This window comes from Tetrao urogallus (genome assembly GCF_951394365.1).
Source record: "Tetrao urogallus genome assembly, chromosome: 6".
NCBI lineage: Eukaryota > Metazoa > Chordata > Aves > Galliformes > Phasianidae > Tetrao > Tetrao urogallus.
This window is the reverse complement of record NC_136819.1, coordinates 55,475,437-55,494,933: the sequence shown is the minus strand read 5'-3', so window position 1 is coordinate 55,494,933 and position 19,497 is coordinate 55,475,437. Positions and strand designations below refer to the sequence as shown.

Sequence of the window (19,497 nt, the reverse complement as noted above, 5' to 3'; positions counted from 1 at the left end):
GAGTTTCTCCCTGGTTTTTAAGCACTATTTGGATTTGTTGGCTTTTTAATATTTCCTTTATAACCAAATGAGAACGGATGTTGAGATAGTGTTTTTGTGAGGGCAGGGTTAGGATTAGTGTTACTGTTGCTAATAGCTTATAGAGACATGCATGGGCCTGCTGCAGCCAGGGAATGGAGGATAACTGCTAATCCAGGGCTAGTGGAAAGCTACACTGCTTAATGCACGTTTGATGGACTCAATTTTTAAGAGGGAGTTCTTGAGATACTTGTTTTCCTAGCTTACTGAAAGTACTGCAATGATTCCCAATGGAGAATTTTGTTTTTCTGTCATAGCTTTGGCTTGCCTAAGCTTGCATGGACAGGAGTGCATCCACTTCTGTTTGTTACCTGTTGTTACTGACAAGGCTGGGTTGCAGCAAAAGTCTGAAATTTTCCATTTTGTTTCCACTGTTTAACAATGCTGTATATGGAACATACTGAGCTCCATATAGGGCATTCTTGGGAATTGAATGAGAACAAACAGAATAGAGACTGTTCCTCCAGGCTGTGCTGCTTAGTCATCTTTCTTCTCCTTCTGTCAGTGTTCTTGGTTAAATAACACGCCTTGGAAGAAAGGCCTCTGGCCAGCTTTTCCTCCTGTCATTCCTACTTTGTCAGATTGACTCTTAAATAGTAGAGTTAGTTTCCTGGCTAGGAGGTATCGCTCTCTTCCCAGAAGTATTTGCTGGAGCAGACAGCTGGGAAATGGCTGTTACCCGGTGAGTACGTGCCCTCTTCAGGGTTAGGCAGCAGTGGCACATAAAGGGCTTCTGCTTCTTTAGGGAGACAGGACTTTAAGTCCCCCTTCTGTGATAAATATTGTGACACTGTGAATGCATCTTTCGATGGCTGAATTAGGTGGGCATGGAGAGAGATATCCCTGCCTTCCATCCCCATTTCCTTTCCTCCTTCGTATGCCTGACTGTTTAGCAGCCTTCCTTAAGGAACACAGCATGTAAGCATTTCTGCTGTCAGAGAATTTGGAGGTGTAACAATGACCTGTTTGGGAAACAATAAAGCAATTCTTATAAGTTGTTCAGCATCAGTTCAACAGTTTTTATCTCTTTGTTAGTACCAAGCATTTTACCTAAACAGTCATACTTATTAATATAGGCAAAGAAGAATGAATGTGCAGTTTTAATTTAAGAGCCTATTATGTTCTTCTGCCATGATTGCTATTGTATTATTGATGTAGTGCATAGACAAAACTCTGCTATCTCATCTACTGCTTATATCTCTTAAATCCATAGCATGTATAATACTTGTATGGTGAAAAGTCATTCTCCTAAAGCCCTTAGGACTTTTATTTAAAAATTGTGCACGGGGTGGAGGCAATATGAGCAGTATGTTTTGTGAAGTAGATTTTTCAGAAAAAGGCACCTGAGATGGAAGCACGAGGCCTACTTATCTTCAGGAAGGTGTATCACTGAAAAGGTGCTGACAGTATCAAGGCATGCTTCTGATTAAGTCAGATTCCTTCCAAGAGGAGGAGTCGTATTTGCCTGCAGAGGTGACGTAGAAACTTATGAAGGTGATACTTCTGGAAGTAGGAATAAGATAGACTGATTGTATTTTTTCTTTACTGCCGAGTATCAGATCCTGTTTGCTGTTTCCAATAAAGTTACCTATTGCTGATCACCAGCCTTCTGTTCCCTAAAACCATGTTTGTGAAATATGAGTGCTTTGACTTCAGTTCTGAATGTGTTCAGTAAAGCATAATGATGATGATCTGCTTTTAAACCTCTTCAGAACAATGAGAAATTGCAAGCACTTGTAGGGTCCCTGAAAGTATACCACTGTATTCTATCAAAGTGTATGTATGAATATTATGTACAGATTGGGTAGCAGTTAAAGATCAAAGGGCTGAAACATATATAAAATGTAAACATCTCGTACACTGCTGAGGGGGAGACCTCGTACTTCAGTGCAAAGTGCATCAGTGCTGGCTTCCTTCAGCTGTCAGCCAAACCACAGGATTTTGAGAGTATTGTATTGGCACTGAGATTGACAGGTCTTCGTGGGATTCGTATTTTAAAGGCTTTGAAAAGGTTAATATAGCTAATATGGCTAATTAGGCATATATCTTTCTGCTGTTCTTAAAATGTTAGGGTTCAGGATTTGCTTTCTGTGTACTGCATAATGACACAAGCCATTAAGATAATTCAGTATTGCAATGTACAGCAGCACTATCTCCACTCTGAGATTCTAACAATCTCAATGCTTATCTTATCAAGCTTAACTAAGTTTGTATTCATATGTTATTATGAGCTGTTATTGCAGTATTATTCCAGTCCAAGGTTTCAATCTAGGATTGAGAATATGACCATTCTATTCTGTTGACAAGTGAGAGAAATGCTTTTCTTGCTGTGACTAAACTGTACTTTTTGCTAACAAATCATGTAATTTCATATTTTTTTTAATAGAAGTATGCCAGAATTACTGCATTGATAAACACAACGCTCTTTACACTTTCTTATTTTAATTTAAAAAAAAAGTTAGTTACTGGACAAAGCACATTTCAAGTAGTTTAAATATAGAATAGTATTGTGCCCTTTGACCCATACAAATAAACTTTTAACTTACCAGACTGACTGCAGCCACCTGGTCTCTGCTCTGTGAAAAGAGCCCGTTCTCGTGGCTCAGGCAGAGGGATCTGAACCAGAACATGGGAAACCATGTTGCCAAAATATTGTGTGTTCCTTAAAATACAAGCTATTTCTGTGACATACTTGAGATAAAAGGAATATTGTTGCTTACTTCAAACTGTAGGTACCAAAACATTTAAAATAAAATTCAGCAAGCGGGGAAGCTAATAACTTTTCTTTCCTTATCTTAATGGGAATCTTGGTGAAAATGTTTTAAAGTGACTGAAGGGTAGATATTTCTCAGGCAAAACTTACAGTGAAGTCAGAGTGTCTTGGACTTCTTCAGCTGCATATTGGAAACTGGTGGAACTTCCTTTTGACTTACCCTTAACATCTTTATTTGTGTACTCTTCTTTCTGAATTCTGTGACTTCTGAGTTCTGTGCAGCAGGAGAAAGAGAATTGAAAGAAGGGGAATCAAAAGAATGAGTAAGGAATAAATGGGTAATTTAAAAGCAAGACCAACAAAAAAGAAAGAACACTGTTAGATAATAGTAACTGGTATACAGCCAGTAGCTGTGGTTTGAAGAAGTGCAATGTATTGATAAGGTGGATGTCTAAATTAGATTAAAGCTACAGCTTCCAAAAGCCTTCCTGGGCACTGACGTGAATTTGAGTGTTACCCCTCCTTAGGCTGAATCTTGAACACCTCCCCTGTGTTTGTGAACCAAATAAATGTCAAAGTGAAGGTCTTTGAAATCGTGTTCTATAGAGTATTCTAAATTGCATGATGAACAGTAGACTTGTTTTGTCAATTTGGGATCATTTTCTGCCAACACGTTTTCTTGCTTGCATTCTAGTTTTCGATGATGGTGACGAAAGGACCTTGAGACGAACTTCATTATGCTTGAAGGGAGAAAGGCACTTTGCAGAAAGTGAGGTAAGATGATGGACATACATTGAGAACTGGGTAGTAGACAGTTAATTTTCTTTCATATGAGAAACTGCAAATTAACTTTGTTTCTTCTTTGTTCACGTAGACACTCGATCAATTGCCACTAACCAACCCAGAGCACTTTGGAACTCCAGTTATTGGGAAGAAATCTAATAGAGGAAGGAGATCTTCTCTTCCTGTGTGAGTTTTGTTAGTGCTCTGTTCCTTCACTTCAGTGTCCTTTGCTAAAATTGTAGTTCAGTTAAAGCTGTAACAGTCTGGACAAGCACACAGTGCTTGTGGTACTAATAGGAATGGGAGGGTGGTTGGACTAGATGATCTTGCAGGTCGTTTCCAGCCTTGTGATTCTGTGATTCTGTGGATGGATCATCATGTGAGCTGCATACACAGATTATGGACTGAGAAGTTCAGTTCATGCAGACTTGTTGATATTTTAGCTGTAGTATGAAATGGATGTTTTATTGTTGCTGTTTTTGTCCCTTTGCAGTAGCCTTAAGAATGTCCATTCTCCTTTCACATAATACGAAGTCATGTCAGGAAACGTGGGATTTTTAAGCTGCTTTATAAAATAGGAAAAAAGGTGCTTTTAAATTTTCAGGGTGGAGATTCTTTCCCTTTGTTTCATGTCAATGTGCAATCATATGCTGATTCACATCTCCAATTCCAACATGATGCTGTGGTAAAATGCTGTTATTTGGAAAGAATTTCTACAAGAATCCTTTAAGTCAGTGCATTTATTACTTAGGAGTATTTCCAGCAATTTCAGTTCTTAAAATTATAATTTTATTTCTGAGTCCTTGCAGAAAAACAAGGAAGATCTGGCTGTTAAGTATTTTTGCTTTCAAATATTAACCTCAGGTGAAAACTTTAAAATACTGTATGATTTAATAATTCAGAACTGAAGATGAAAAGGAAGAAGAAAGTAGTGAAGAAGAGGATGAAGATAAAAGGCGTCTCAATGATGAACTGCTTGGCAAAGTTGTGAGTGTGACCTGTAATTCTGAGAAGGCAGACTGGTATCCAGCTTTGGTAAGTTGTTTAAAACATTGAAATCTTTAATTTCACACTACTGTTTTCTGACAAGAATATAATCCAATTTGCTGCACTGTTCCTATAACAGTTTTCTTGGTTTGGACAGTTTGCACACTTCTGCAGCAAAGCTGTGAATGCAGTCAGGCCAGCTGTGCTGCCCGTATTCTCTAAAAATCCAAATATTCTACAGTGACTGTGAACAGTAGGAGAACAACAATGAATATTTGTGTATAACTTACAGTTTGATGGCTCTTAAGTCAGTCAAAACTGTACGTGAAATGATTGATATGTTATGAATTTTTTCTTGGTGTTTAATGATTGCCTTTTTCCTTAGGCTTTCAGGTTTAATTACAAGTTCTTATCATGCATACAGCTACATGACATGGCCTGTTCATCTAGCAGTAGGCTGGCTACTATTTTCATCTGACTACATTGATTGATCCTGTTTATTACCTTCTCTAACAATAAATATTGACTAAATTCAAGTGCCTTTGCTTGTACTGTAAAGGCAGATCCTCTGTAAGCCCAAAACAATTTATAGATACACATAAAAAGTTTTTTTTTCCTAAGTAGACTTTTCTGATAGTGTTAGACAAGCTTAATATGCATCTTCTGTCACTCAAAAAAGATGTGATTGTTGCTTGGAGCATTGAACAGATGGACAGATTTTGTTCACAGAGTTTTGCAGATATTTAATACAGGGTGCACAGTTGAGTTAGCAGCTGTACCTCTGTTTAAAATGTGAAATGTGGTATTGCAATGTGTCTTCTGATTGCTGTATATTGCTTTATGAATGGCAGATTTGAACTTTACGTGGGTCCAGGTAGGGGATTACCTTCCTTAGTGGCTGTGTAGCTCTCTGTGAGCTGAGAAGCAGGAAAGTCTTTTTGTCTGTCTGCCTCATCTGAATGGGGTGGTCCACCTTCCACTGAATTCTGGTAGATCCAGGAGTTTATCTGCATTCAATGTGGTTTTGTCCACATGTGTGGTCTGGAGTAAAATGTAAACTTGTTTGTGGTAATACAAATACTGCAATTGAATTTATAGCACCTTTTTAGACTTCTGGAGATCATACTGCTGTGGAAGAATGCATTGGAATCTGTACTGGTTTATATTAGCTACATCTCAAAAACCAACCAACCAACCAACCGAAAAAAAAAACAACAAAAAAACCCCAAGCTACTTATCTCTTAGGCTGAATCCCTCAGATCAGAATTTGATATAAAGTAAATAGGTCTGTAACTTTTGTTGTTGGTTTGAATAGTTGCTGCAAGCAGTTCTTCTATGAACAGGAGAAAAGACTGAGTGCATGCATAGGACAATGCAGTGTCAGCTCTGTAGAGGAGTAGTTTATGTTTACAAATGAAATAGTAAACTTTTCCAGCTTGTGCATGACAAGTAGAGTAAATAGCTTGAGATAAACTTCTTCTTGTAATTTGTTATTTTTGGCCCTGCTAATATCAATTGGAGTGTGTTGCTTTTCTCAGAGCTGAAAATTACGCTGGAAGAAAGAAGGAAGCAGCTCTTTTCCTGCTGTCATTCCTTTCAAGAAAAGCTATTTCATTTTCTTTTCTGCTTAAAAAAAAAAATGTTTTGTTTGAAACTTCAGGTTGTTTCTCCCAGCTGTAATGATGACGTCACAGTGAAAAAGGACCAGTGCTTAGTCCGATCCTTTGCAGATTCCAAATTGTAAGTAACAGCTTACCTTTATTAGATTTACTACTTCTTCATTCTTTTCCTATATAAGATCTTGCTTCTGGAGGTGTTAACAGCTTTATCCAAAAGTGGAGGTTCCAACTTTGTGTGGTGTTGCTTGTATACAGTTGCTGTTCCTTTGTGATATAAAGTGCAAACAAATGGTTCTTCACACTTAAGAAGAAGGCTTGCAATCTTGTCCATTTTGAGTAACATGCATAGTTATTGCTTAATTCCAATTTAAGGGAATTTATATGTATATTTTTTTAGCCTTTGTCACTCACAGTTCAATTCCAACTAATTTCTTCTTTGTGCTCTCCCTGCTTCCCCCTCTATGTTGTATTTGTACTACGGATTGGTACAGAATTCGGTGCCTTCAGAGAGGAAAGAGAAGTCAGCAACTTCAAAAAACAAACAACTAGATGTTAACTTCTGGTCATTCCTGTCCTGTAAAGTGTGTTTCAGTTTCAAGAAATATCATTAATGTCTTAACTACTACAACTGTCACGTGTGTCTATTGCAGAAGCTTCAATACCTGATTGACCCATTACCTCGTGTGCCCAGATGTCATTGCTGTTTAAATAGCAAAGTTTAAAAAGTATTTAATCCACTTCTAAATTTTAAGTGGATGTAAATTAACAGTTTAATTAAAATATTTATAGAATCTCAATCAAGAGTTCTGGGAAAAGGAAAGAAAGGTCTTCTAACCTTTTCTTTCCTGCCCCCATACCACCTTGAAAAAACTGTGAGTGGATGAGTGGATGGTGGGAGAGACGTGTGTTACTTAAGGAAAAGTATATTCACAAGAGTACCAAGACTGTCTGTGAAGGTTGCTTCCCCTTGTTTGTCTTTTCTCATGCACTTCTAGTGCATCTGTCTCAGCGTACTGTAACCAGAAACATCCTTGGTGAAGGCCACCTGGCACTCTTCTTCCTCACTGTTGTGATTTCTAGTAGCCACAGTGTTGACTCAGGGACGAGGATTTGGTCACTGAAATGCATTTCAGGTAGCACAAGGCATTCAGTTTTGCTTCTGAATGCAGACACATCGTCAGCCTCCTGGATTAATTTGGCTCTGAATGCTGAGGGTACAGTGCTGTTGGAAAAACATGCAGCCTGGCTCTGTTCTACTCTTTTTTTCCCCATAGTATTGTGGCTTTAACTTCAGAAAATGGCAGCCTCCAATTCCTGAGGCTTTACTCCACTTTTTCTGAATATAGCGAAAGAAGAAAAACAAACTTATTGTAATAACTCACTTGTAAGGCTTTCCTTGCAGGTTGGTTAGCATTTATATTATAGTAATTCAGTAACTGAGTAGTTTTTATAACTTTAGAACAGAGCAATTTCCATATATTTTGCTATGAGGACAGTTTGGCAGCAGTGTATCAATGCAGATGTGTGAGTTTGCCTTGTTCTGTGCTAGTGGAAATGTGTTTTGAAAATAGAATGCTCGTTTCCTTTTAACTCATTGCTGTTCTGGGTAGCAGCTATTGATTGGTGTCTTTTGGATTTAGAAAATGTTTTCGGCCTTTTTAGAGTATTTCAACTTTGCAAATGTGTGCAGGCTGAATGTTTGCCATGCAGAAACTTTACACGTTTTTCTTTATTATAAGGATTCCTTCATTGTCTGAATTTCGGACATGAATATTGGGAACTTATTCTGGTTCTAAATCTTGTACAAGGGGCCACAGTAACAAATGCCTTACATTTACTTGTAGGAAAGGAGCTTGAAACTGAGTAAGAAATACTAGAATTTTTAGAAGTCTCTATTTGTATGGGTCAAATACTTGTTTCACTGTGTTACAAAAGTAACAGAACTTTCTTCTTTTTTTCAGTTACTCAGTAGCAAGAAAAGACATAAAAGAAGTAGATGCTCTAAACTTACCAAAATCGGAGTCCTCGCCTAAAAAAGGTAAATTTGAGTAAATTCTAGGTGTTTTAAAAACGTAGACTTAGCCAGCAGTAATGTTAACTTTTGCAGAGTAACAACTGCGTGTTGGTTTGAAGTGAATGCTCCTGGTCATCTGTTCTGCAAACAGCTTTAAATGTGATAAATTTGAAAAGCTTTGGATACAACTGCCTAATTAATAACATAGCAACTAATAGAAGTGTTGCTTATTTGGTTTCGTTTCCTTCTTTCATTCCACTCCAAATTTATGCAAATTAAAAAGGTGATTTTGAAGGTACAGTGTTTGAAATGTCATTGAACAATATAGAGTTACCTCTCCTGGAACCAATGTTTTACACTATAGTTGGAACACTTTTTGTCTTTAAATGAAAAGTACCCAGACGTGGAAGTGCAACCTTTAATAGAATAGCTTATGTCAATAGCCTGAAATTAACATTTGATTGAAGAGCATAATTACAGAGGGTGATTTTCTGAATGGATGGATGATGTGACTGCAGTATTCGTGTTTTTCCTGAGCTTGTGAAGGCCAGTTTCTCACCTTAAAGTAAATCTTAAACTTTTAGTGCTGTTCATCCCAGTCAAAACATATCATTTTTAAAGGGGAAAGGTTCCAACATTTATTTAAAAAACAAATACAGAAATGAGAAAAACCACCACCAAGAGTTCCTTTGTTTTGAGTAAAGATGTGGAGCAGCTTCTTTACATAATGCAAGTAAGACAGCTTGAGGTGGTTTGATTTAAGATTTCCCATGTGCTTTCTTCTTATTAATTATTTCAGAGTACAGGAACTCTACCAGCAGTTATTAGGTGCTGGTGCTTTTTCATCTCTAGCAAAGCTTTGAATGGTTCATTGCGGTATGTCCCTCTTTTGGGTAATCTTCTGATTCCTTCTTGTTGAAGAAAAGGAATTTGAGGTATTCCTGCTATACAAGCATGACTTCTCCCCGTACCATCACTCCCTTATTCATCAGAATGGTTCTCTTATGTTCCAGACATGAATGGGACAGAATCTCCTTAAGCAGCTTTCTTTGACAAAATGTTGGTGTGGGGTTTGTTTATTTGTTTTTGCAATCTAAACTTTAAGGCATGAAGATCTCTTAAAAAGAGCAAAGAAATCCATGGTATCTTAACTGTGATGGTTTGGGGCTTTTGTTTGTTTTTAATTGGTTTTACTGCAGTATTTGCCACTTTCATACAGAAACAAAACAGCTTTGCAGTTACGTGGAAAATGTGGATAAGTAAAGGTCTTTGATACTGTGTAAATAAATAGATGCAAGTCTTAGTAGTGCTCATGAGGATGTGTCTAGGAAATACCACAGTCATAGAATGGCCTGGGTTGCAAAGGAGCACAGTGCTCATCCAGTTCCAACTCCCTGCCATGTTCAGGGTCGCCAACCAGCAGCCCAGGCTGCCCAGAGCCACATCCAGCCTGGCCTTGAATGCCTGCAGGGATGGGGCATCCACAGCCTCCTTGGGCAACCTGTGCCAGTGCCTCACCACCCTCTGGGTGAAAAACACAGATGGATGCTCTCAAATCTAAGCTCCTTGAAGTTCTGATACTTGATCTTTAAAATCTGTCTTTAAGTATGTACTACGTAGACTGAGTGTTTAAAGCTACTCCATCACTTACTATCATTTTTGGTTTAAGTTTGCTTTGTTAATTTACAAGAGTATGAAAAGGAAATTGAAAAATGCTTTCTGATTATAAATACTTGGGATGAGGTAAACATAGGGCCCTTTCTTCTGTAGGGCTTCAGGAAGCAAGCACGTTTCTCAGCACAAAGGTGGTTCCTCGGAACTGGAAGATGGACATAAGTGAAATTATGGAATCCTCTAGCAGTGATGAGGAAGATGGAGCTGCTGCAGAAACTGATGAAGAGGAAATAAAAAGAGAAGAGAAAAATGAAGAAGTGCTGGTAAGTCTGGGCAATTTCAGTTACTCTTCACAGATAGTAGAATAACCTGCATGTTTAAAGGTATTCCGCTTCATAAAGCTCTGCTCTGTCTTAACTTCAGTGTGTTTTCAGAGCTGTGCATCCTCCCTTTGCTCCTGGTCAGAAATAAAGAATAAAAGGCAGAAAAGTGATGGAAAGAATCTGGGTGAAAGAGAAACGAGCAAATGGATGCTGAAACAAACATTTGTGATCCAACACTCTATAAAAATAGCTTTGTATTTTTCTTTTGAACTTCCTATGTAGTTCATGTAAGAAAGTATCTTGTTTCTGAAAATCGTAGTTTGATGAGAAGACAGACTAAACTACAAAAGCAAAATTGCCAGGCCAACAAAGCAGGAGCTAATGCACAGCGCCTGTTAGAGCTCTTTGCTGCCTCAGACACCAAAAGCAGTGCAGTACTTACCTTTATATGTGAGTCACAGCATTAGCTTTTTTCTGATCTCTAATAGTACAGGTTAGGGATGGTACCAGGTGGAGGGAGTTTAATACTCAGTGGAGATTTACAACAAAATTTCAGCATTATTTTAAGTGATTTTCCACAACCAGTTTCTTGTCATCAAAAACATGTTTCTCCTTGTTCCTTTTATACCTGCTACCTGTTTCTAACGTTGATGCTAAATTAGTAATAAAGTTGGAGGAGGGGATCGCTGGTGGGATTTGTTTGTTTTTCCTTTGTTTCTGGCCGTTTTCACGATACGCTTGGCGACGTTTGGTTCTTTATACAGAAAAATCCAGTGAAGTCCCTCTCCTGAGGAAGGTCAAATATCGTTTCCCTTTCACTTCCCCTGCAGCGTGTGGTTTTGTCACAGCGAAAACAGAATGGCTGTTCATACTTGGAGGCTGCCTACGGTGTTGCCACAGCAACATTCTGTTGGCGTGGAGTGAGCATGCTCCAAAAGAGAGGAAGATTTAGCAGAGGCTTGGCAGCCTGCCAGGGGAGGCTTGCCAGATGCTTTGAAATGGGCTGTCTCTTTCTTTGCCTTTCATGTAATGTCTGATTATTTTTTTTTTTTTAATTTTTTTTTTTTTTAATAATTTATTTATTTATTTTTTAATGTGGAAGAGAATGTAAGTAATGCTGTATAACTGCGGATGCCGTGCGGTGAGAGAGAGAGAGAAAGAGAGAGAGAGAAAGAAAAACAAATATTTGGAAGTCAGGCTGAAATATGTCCAGGCATTGGGCACGATAGGCAGAAAGGAAATAAAACCATTTAACATTTGAAAGAATGCAGCTCGTAGGTAAGGATTCTGTGTTTTCATCTGTAATGTTAGCGTGCTTTGTTGAGAATGTGGATTTGGAGGTAGATTTGTAGATTTCTGATCTGTGAACTGTCTGGTGGAGCATGCAACCAGGCTGGAGCTTTTCACATAGAAAGGACAATAAGAAGCTATTTTTAGGTGTTAATTTTATGGCTTAATTGCTGTTCCGGAAAACGAAGTGGATGTCTATATGGAAATAATGATCTGATTAGATAAACGTAAGGCCAAATGTGTGTGGAATATAAAATCCTTTGGGGTTTTTCCTCTGTTTGCAGTGAATAGGCCACATTTTTGCAGGGTGTGAACTGTTGCAGTCTGTATTAGTCTGTTTGCATTAATGTTGCCTGAATTTGCTGAATATCAGCACTGAAAATTAAGAATTGATCGACTTGTTTTCTTGTATCCCTTTTTAATGGCATTTTTTGTGGCTTTTGCAGAAAAGTGCTGTGTGTTTTAAACAAAGAAGGGGGAGGGAGAGCTTGGTGGTTTAAAAAAAAAAAAAAAAGGAGAAAAAAAAAGCATTCCTATAAAAGAAATAGGGCTGTTTTTAAGGAATAATCCAAATATAAAGAAGTGAAACGAAAGATTACAGACAAGCAGATGTGTTGGTATGGAAAGCTGTGGAATCCATTAATTCCAGGTGACAAGTAGGGATATAAAAATAAGGTGAGCATTTTCATGCTGAAGCTGTGTAGCAGAGGAGAGGTAGTAATCTCTTCTGATTCTCAGAGCAGAATTGTCATTTTAGCCCATGAAATCCAATTTCTGATTCAACTGTTAGAATATATGATTTGTTTCAATTGTGGGCCAAGCTAGCTGCTGCAGTAAGAGAGCATTTAAAGAATTTGTCATCATTTCTTCTTTTTTCTTTTTCCTTAAAGGGCAGTAATACCAGTTGCAGAGAACTGATGAGTGAATGATGCTGCCTTGCCATTATTTCACTGCAAATGTTGAATTGCTCAGATTTTGCATTTATGTTTTGTAGACTTTCTCATTTAATAATCAAGGTCCAAATAGCTTCTGCCCATTCTCTGCCAGAATAGCTTCATTGGACCTATTTTTTGTGGGACTGCATGTTGTTACGTTGCTGGAAATGGGACAGAGGTTTACAGAATGATTGTTTTTCCTCCGCGCCCCTCAGTCCCATCGTCTGAAACGCAGAGTAGCTTTGCTGTCACGGCTTGGCCTGCTGCTGACCTGCTGTGATAGGCCTTCCTTAAATCAATCAAATGGCCTCAGACCTACTTAATATGTAATGAAAGTATCGAGTCAGTCAGAAGAGTCTGATTCTGAGGGTGGAAGGGATCCTGTTTTTCTGAAGCAGGATCTTTTCTAATGGTAATGGAGCAGAGACCTGCTACAGCTAGTGATGATAGACCCTACTATTTATCCAGCAGCCGGATTAAAATCTGTAACTTTGTTTTGACACAGGCTGTCTTGCTAATTATGCCACCTTTCATCATGTATTTATATGCAATTAGAATTACTGTTTTCAGGATTTTCGTGGTTGTTCTGTGATGTTTTTCATGCTCTGAGGAATGGGAGCAGTACGGTGGTGGTGAGATGCTAATCCTCACTGCTGGTAACTGACTTGTGTGGTCCTGAGTTGATTCTAAAGGAAGAAAAGGTGGAAATTGTTTGCCATTGACTTTAACAAGGATTGCATTGGATTGAGTTGCTCAGCATGTTCACCTGGTTGGATTTTTGGCAATGCTTGCAATGTGTAATGCAACTTGGGATTACTTCTGATTCACACCGTGAGGTTTGAATAACAGAACAGATGTTGCTTGTGTCACAAAAGGTGAGAAAAATTAGGAGGTATTGTAGAAAAGAATTTCGTTATAAAGTGAAATTAAAATAAAATAAAATAAAAATAAAAATCAACACTTGGTTTGACTCCAGGTAAGAATCTGGATATTTCTCTTGATTTTTCACTAGTTTTCAACCTGGCCTAATGAGATGGTTGTGATTTAAGGGCATGTTTGGCAGTGAAAGGATACACTGCAGATACAAGGAAAGAGAATAGAATCTGAAGTCCAATATCTCCATCGAGATGGAAGCTTTTCTTGTGCTACCTAATTTTTGTTAAAAATCTTCTTATGTATACTGGTGTATTTGTAATTCAGTTGTTCTGCAAGGGAGAAATCATCCCTGTTTGCTGCTTCTCAGGATGAAATAACCGAATACCTGCTGTTTTATGGGGGAACCTGTAGGCAATGTTTGTTCCTTTCGGTCTCCCTGTAGACCTTTCTGACTCCAAAGGAATCAAGATTTCAACATGCAGTCTTTTGAAGTGTATTTTCAGTATGTGTTCTTAATGGGTATGTTAACGTAAGACCTCAGTAAGGGTAAGGAATTTGCTTTTAGTTAGAATTTTGTGAGTTTAAAAGGATTTCTGTCCTACCTGTAGAGTTGGCTTTAGTATCATCTTTGGAAGACCCCAACCTGACCCGTAATTCTTCCACTTTTAATTTCCTCCCCTTAATCAAACATACAAAACATGGCCAGAAATAAAAACAAAAACAAGTAGTTAAAATTAAAATACTTCCATACTGCTTCAGAGTAGTTCCTGATTCTCATGTGGTCTTTTCTCTCAGAATCACAGAATGACCTGGGCTGAAAAGGAGCACAGTGCTCATCCAGTTCCAACCCCCCTGCTGTGTGCAGGTCGCCAACCAGCAGCCCAGGCTGCCCAGAGCCACATCCAGCCTGGCCTTGAATGCCTGCAGGGCTGGGGCATCCACAGCCTCCTTGGGCAACCTGTGCCAGTGACTTTGAAAGAGCAAATAAAATGTTACCTGAATCGTCCATTTTTGCCCCAGCCCATGTATAGAGATGGTCGGATTCATGCTTCTTCCCGGTAGAGATGAACTTTTTAAGGCTTCTCATCTTCATGTATTGCAGAGTTGCTAACCTGTTGCAGTAGGTTTAATTCTTTTCATTCCCTTAATTCAAATTCAGCATCAAGAAACAAACATTAAAATGATGAAAACAAATTTACATTAATCCTGACAACTTGTCCTGAGTGCACACTCTTCTGAACTCTGCGTCCTGTACACACTGCTCCTCTTCTTAGCTTGCATTTCTTTCATGTAGGAGTTAACTGTGTTGTTAATCTGTTAATGACAGGAAGATCTGCTGCTGGTACCTTGGCTTGGTGTTGAGTGAGTATATGATGTGCATGCCTGTAAGCATTCTTCCTCTGTGCTCCCACTCAGCTGTTCAGGTTAACATCTACAGAAGCTTTGGCGTTGTTCTGTAGAGTAAATGATGGGTCAGGGTAACTGAGCTGTGTTCTTTGTGAAAATCACACTAAGGAGAGAGGGCTGAACTCATGGTCTATAAAGGGGCTGGAAGGCAAATGAAGCAAAATCAATTAGGAAATTTCTGCAAGTTCACAAGGTTTGTGTTCTGCTTATTTTTGAGAGTAACGACCGCCAAGTAATTTGTACAAAATGCATGGGAGTACTGTTAGCATTATTCGAAAGGTAATATGAAATGGAGCTGGGAGACACATGATACAGAAGTCCTGTGTTCATTGCTGCTTTCAGTTTTCAGTGTTTATCATATTCTTTGAATGATGTGACCTGCTCATTAGAAAGGACGAACAGGCTCTCAAACACCCCCAAATTTGGCTTTTCGGTGATAAGGCAAAAAGGGCATTCTGGAGCTTTATTTATTTATTTAGAAAATGAAATTAGGTGGCCTGAAACAAAACACATTTTGTCACGTTGCATCTACTTCTGGGTATTGGATGGAACAAGAAGAAAGGTCTTGATTTTGAACTCCTGGCCCTAACAAATCTGGTGTTGTTTTGCTTCTCATTTGAACTTGCCTTTGGTACTGTCTCTTTTTTGCAACGTCTCTGTAAGGAAAATGAAATGGAGAGACAGAACCGTCCTTAAGAAAGCTAATTTTGAAGAATTCCCTCTATAAACTTATTTATTCCCAATCTAGAAAATGGGCATGTGTGTCTGGATATAGAGGTGAGCTTTCAGAAGGTATCAGTGTTGCCTCATTGCTGGCTGGAGGGATATTCTAGGAACTGTAGCTCTCCATTCACTCTCTGATGGTGATGGCAGGTTGTGGCATCAGCATTTCATGTGTCATATTGAGGTCACTTCTCAGAAGGAGTTGGGCCTTCCCTGGTGTGGGTGCCAGGCATGACACAGACTGTCCCTGTTGAGTGCCAGCCTGGCTCACGCACAGTCTGCAGGGAGAAGTGAGTATGGAACTCAAGATCTCACATAGTGCAGTCAGGTTTCCTGTCCCCATTCTGTAAGCGTGTAAAAGCTTTCATCTTTCCTTTTTGCTCTTCTTCAGGTGAAAATGCTGCACGTCAGTGAAACGGTTAACGTTCTGTCTGCAAGAGTGCTATTTCTAACCTACATTCTGCTGTTCTGACCTACAGTTCTGGTTTGGCATTCAGCCTCTGTAAAAGAAATGGTTGGAGTGCAGCTCTTCAGAAATATTCCTGAATGCTTGGTGTTGTTCAGATGGATTTGGTTGGTATAGTGAGAGTTGTATTGCCTCCACTCAGTAAACATTACAGTAGGTGTTAGAAATTTCTCGATCGTGGAGTTCGTGATGCAGCTTGTCAAGAAAGGGAAAAGGAGCTGTGGTTTCTATAGCAATAATTCATTTGCTAACCTGAAAGGATGTAATTCTGTAGATAACTGTTCCTCTTTATATAATCCCTATAATACGCAACATGAGGAAATGTGATTTCTCATTTAATTTCCTCCAATTATTTCCAAAGAAAAAATGGGAAAATACGAAACAGATACCATCTCTGTCTGACTGTAGGTGATCCCTGTTGGGCTTTGAAGCATAGAATTCACTGATGCAGACAGAGCTGAAATTCATACTGATGCTTGGCAGATTGCTTTCTGGTTAACAAGGCAGTAGCACGCACATTTACATTTCACTGCCTCTCTTCCTGCCTTGGAGCTTTGAGTTTGTAGAACACAGAGGAGGATGAAGTTGAAATTACAATTCTGCTTTCCTTCTGGAGCTGTGTGTGACTTTTCTGTTATTTTTAATAAAGTAATGTAAGGTTTTTGACACGTGCTCTACGTCTTTCTCTCGAGACACTTGCAGTCTTCCTTGTACAAACTGCCTTTCCAGCAGTCCTGTGATTGCCAGGCTGGCAGGAAGAATGTGGCATGCATAAAGCATTGCAGGGAGAAGATTTTGCTGGGCTCTGCTAGAATCTCAGAATTCTGTGAAGTTTATATAGATATGTAGAAAGTGGATTTTTTTCTCTTGCCTTTCCTCCAACCCTCCCCCAAATTTAATTTGTTTTCATGGTTAAAAGAAGAAAAGCGTTGTTATACAATGTGGACTGCTTACCATAATGTTTAGTAAGTGTTTGTCTTTTTAAGAATTTAAGTTTTAAAGATAAGATGAAGGAACTTAAAATAGAAAAGTATGGAAAATATGTGTTTAGGGAATGGTGGAAGTGTCCGTAAAAGCGTTTCCAAATGTGAGCTGAAGGCAAGCATCAGTGCTTAATCACAAAAGGAATTCGTCTTGAGCATCAAAAATAGGAAGAGTTGGAGAAAGCATTTACCAGCCTTAGCTGTAGTTTGGGTGAGGAAGGTTAGTAAGCAAACAATACTATGTTCCTGTGAACTGCTTCGGTGCTTTAAATAACAGACCTCTTCTGTATTAGAATGAGACACTAAATAATATTTTCATTTTGAGGATCACGCTGAATGCTCTTCTTCGTTTTCTTTTTCTCCTCTTGAGGTACCCACTGTAACCCACCGGGGAAAGTTTGTCTTCTGCACGTGTCACCATGTTAAGGGTGTGGGGCCAAGCAGAAAGTGGTTGGGGTTTAGTTTTTGCCGTTCTGCTTCTGTACAAATCAAGTGTTACTTTGCATACTTAGTTTTCATTGTGACCGCATTTGTTTTCGCAGCCCGAGGAAGAGCTTGATCCTGAAGAGAGGGACAACTTCCTCCAACAGCTCTATAAGTTTATGGAAGACAGAGGTAATGCCAGATGAATTTTCTTTCACCTTCAGTCCACTTTTGTGCTGGCTTTTGAATGTGTGCTGGATGTTGTTATGAGCATGTTCTCACATCAGTGAACAAGAATAACAGCCTAGACAGGGGAAAACACGCATTTTCACGTGGCAGAGCTGCTTCAAGTTCTTTGAAGCACAGTGCACACAGGAAACTTAAATCCTCCTTGAGATGTTATTGTTTTGCTTTTGTAAAGTCTTTTTTTTTGTGTTAACAGTCACTGTTAAATAAGCTCTTGGCTGTTCTCTTGTAACAGCCACGGCTGGGAGCTCTGCTGCTGTTAGACTTAGGCTGGAACCTGAGGAGGCTGTTCATGGATGATGAAATTCAACCAACAGATAATAAGAGAAGTGCCATCTTCAGCCCCTTGCCTTAATCATGCACAGATGTAGCAGTGATACTCACCTGAAGAAAGAACATCCTACTTTGTCCAGTAGCTAGAACAAGAAAATGGCATATTTAAAATGATTTTAGAATCAGAATTAGGTGAGACTGTAATGAATTGGAACAGTTAATGTCCTGGGGTAAGACATCCATTGGAAAGGCTTGTGCAACGTTTAGGTGGTCAGCAGGTGCATCCTGCTCCCTTCAGAGAACTGTTGCATAAACCATTCACATTTGCAGTTGTGATGAGACTGATGCTATATGGTGGTGTCAGAATATTTCTCCCTTATTTCCTTTCAATGGAAAAAAAAAACAACTGGATTTTATAGTGGAAAATACATTGAAAAAGCCAGCTTACCTTTTGTTAAAGATTGCTGCTTTGCTATGTCTATGACTATGAAAGTCTGTTCAGTATTGCCAGTGCTTATCACAGGCTTAGAAACAGATCATGTATTGTGGCAGAGTGCCAGTATCATTTTGAGCCTGTCTGTGTGGAACCAATGTTTCTACAGATAACCTGCCTTGGAGAAGTAAGAGGTTTTTAGGGAAAAATAAAAATTAATAATTAAAAAAAAATGTTGCTGGAGTAATCCAAATTTTTTCACTTTCCCAGTTGCCTGGGTCCTCCCCCTTCTATTTGCTTCCTTCCCTACTCCCTTAAGCACTCTTAGAAACCTTCTATGAACCAAGAGGAGGGATGACATCAGTGACTTGCAGAGGAGAAACAGGAAGGTGTCTGTGCACTTAATTTGAAGACCCAGTGCAGGAATTGTTCCTTAATCCAATGTGTTGATTGAGCAATATTCAGGACTTCTCAGGACTGTGTCATTCTCCCTGCCTTTTTTTTTTGCCTTTTTTTTTGTTTTTCAACCTGTGCCCTTTTAGCAGTATTTCTATTCGTGCCAGATTTGTTCTGTATTCTCTGCTCTGACTATGAATGTTTCCATTCATGTAATCGTGACATTATTCCCAACGTCCTACAGAGTTCTTTCAGGATTCTAAATACTATTGCATGAAGATGAATGGAGATGACAAAGCAGTGGGAAATGGGGTGATATTCCTCCATGCTGGGAAGGATGCTGTACATACACAGCCACTTGCCCAAAGTCTCTTTTGGTTTCTCCTTTTGTAATTAATTATTGTTCTTTAGATCATTGCCACTCATCTGATTCAGATCCTTTCTTTTTCCCAAATATTCACATCCTATTAGGAATTTGTGGTGTTTCACATTCTGATTGTTTGTCTGTATTGCATTACAAAAAGAAACATTTCTGCCCCCATCTCATTTCTTTCAGACCACAGTGCTTGGAGTTCAGCTCTTCACATGTTGCCATATTCCAGCATTCATCAGGCACTCTGTACAGCTTGCTGCAATTCTGCTGCCCCCCACCTCCAAAGGGGAACAGTGGGATGCAGCCAATTGGATAGGGATTATTGCACAAATCATAGTTATCAGGCAGCTGCTGCCAGCACGCTGATGAACCACCCAGAAATTTGTGATGTGTTCAGAAGAGGGTGAAGCCTTGATTGTTGGTGGGAAACTACTGACTTGTGACACATCTTGGAGCTATTAAATAGAAATGTTAAAATGTAGAAGACTTAGTAATGAACTGTGTGCTGAATGAATGGAGGAAGCAGTTTGCTGTTCTTTGTG

At 39.0% G+C, this 19,497-nt stretch overlaps 1 protein-coding gene across 1 annotated transcript in view; it reads left to right on the top strand.

The window, feature by feature from the left end:
* ARID4A (AT-rich interaction domain 4A) overlaps positions 1 to 19,497 on the top strand; it is a gene marked incomplete at both ends in the record, with an annotated part of 41,767 nt that overhangs the window by 10,289 nt on the left and 11,981 nt on the right. Inside the window, 7 exons of the mRNA XM_079537493.1 lie at positions 3,486 to 3,565; positions 3,666 to 3,760; positions 4,477 to 4,609; positions 6,222 to 6,301; positions 8,142 to 8,218; positions 9,965 to 10,131; positions 17,354 to 17,426. Coding sequence (XP_079393619.1) covers positions 3,486 to 3,565; positions 3,666 to 3,760; positions 4,477 to 4,609; positions 6,222 to 6,301; positions 8,142 to 8,218; positions 9,965 to 10,131; positions 17,354 to 17,426 — 705 coding nt within the window. The remainder of the gene's footprint in view (positions 1 to 3,485; positions 3,566 to 3,665; positions 3,761 to 4,476; positions 4,610 to 6,221; positions 6,302 to 8,141; positions 8,219 to 9,964; positions 10,132 to 17,353; positions 17,427 to 19,497) is intronic.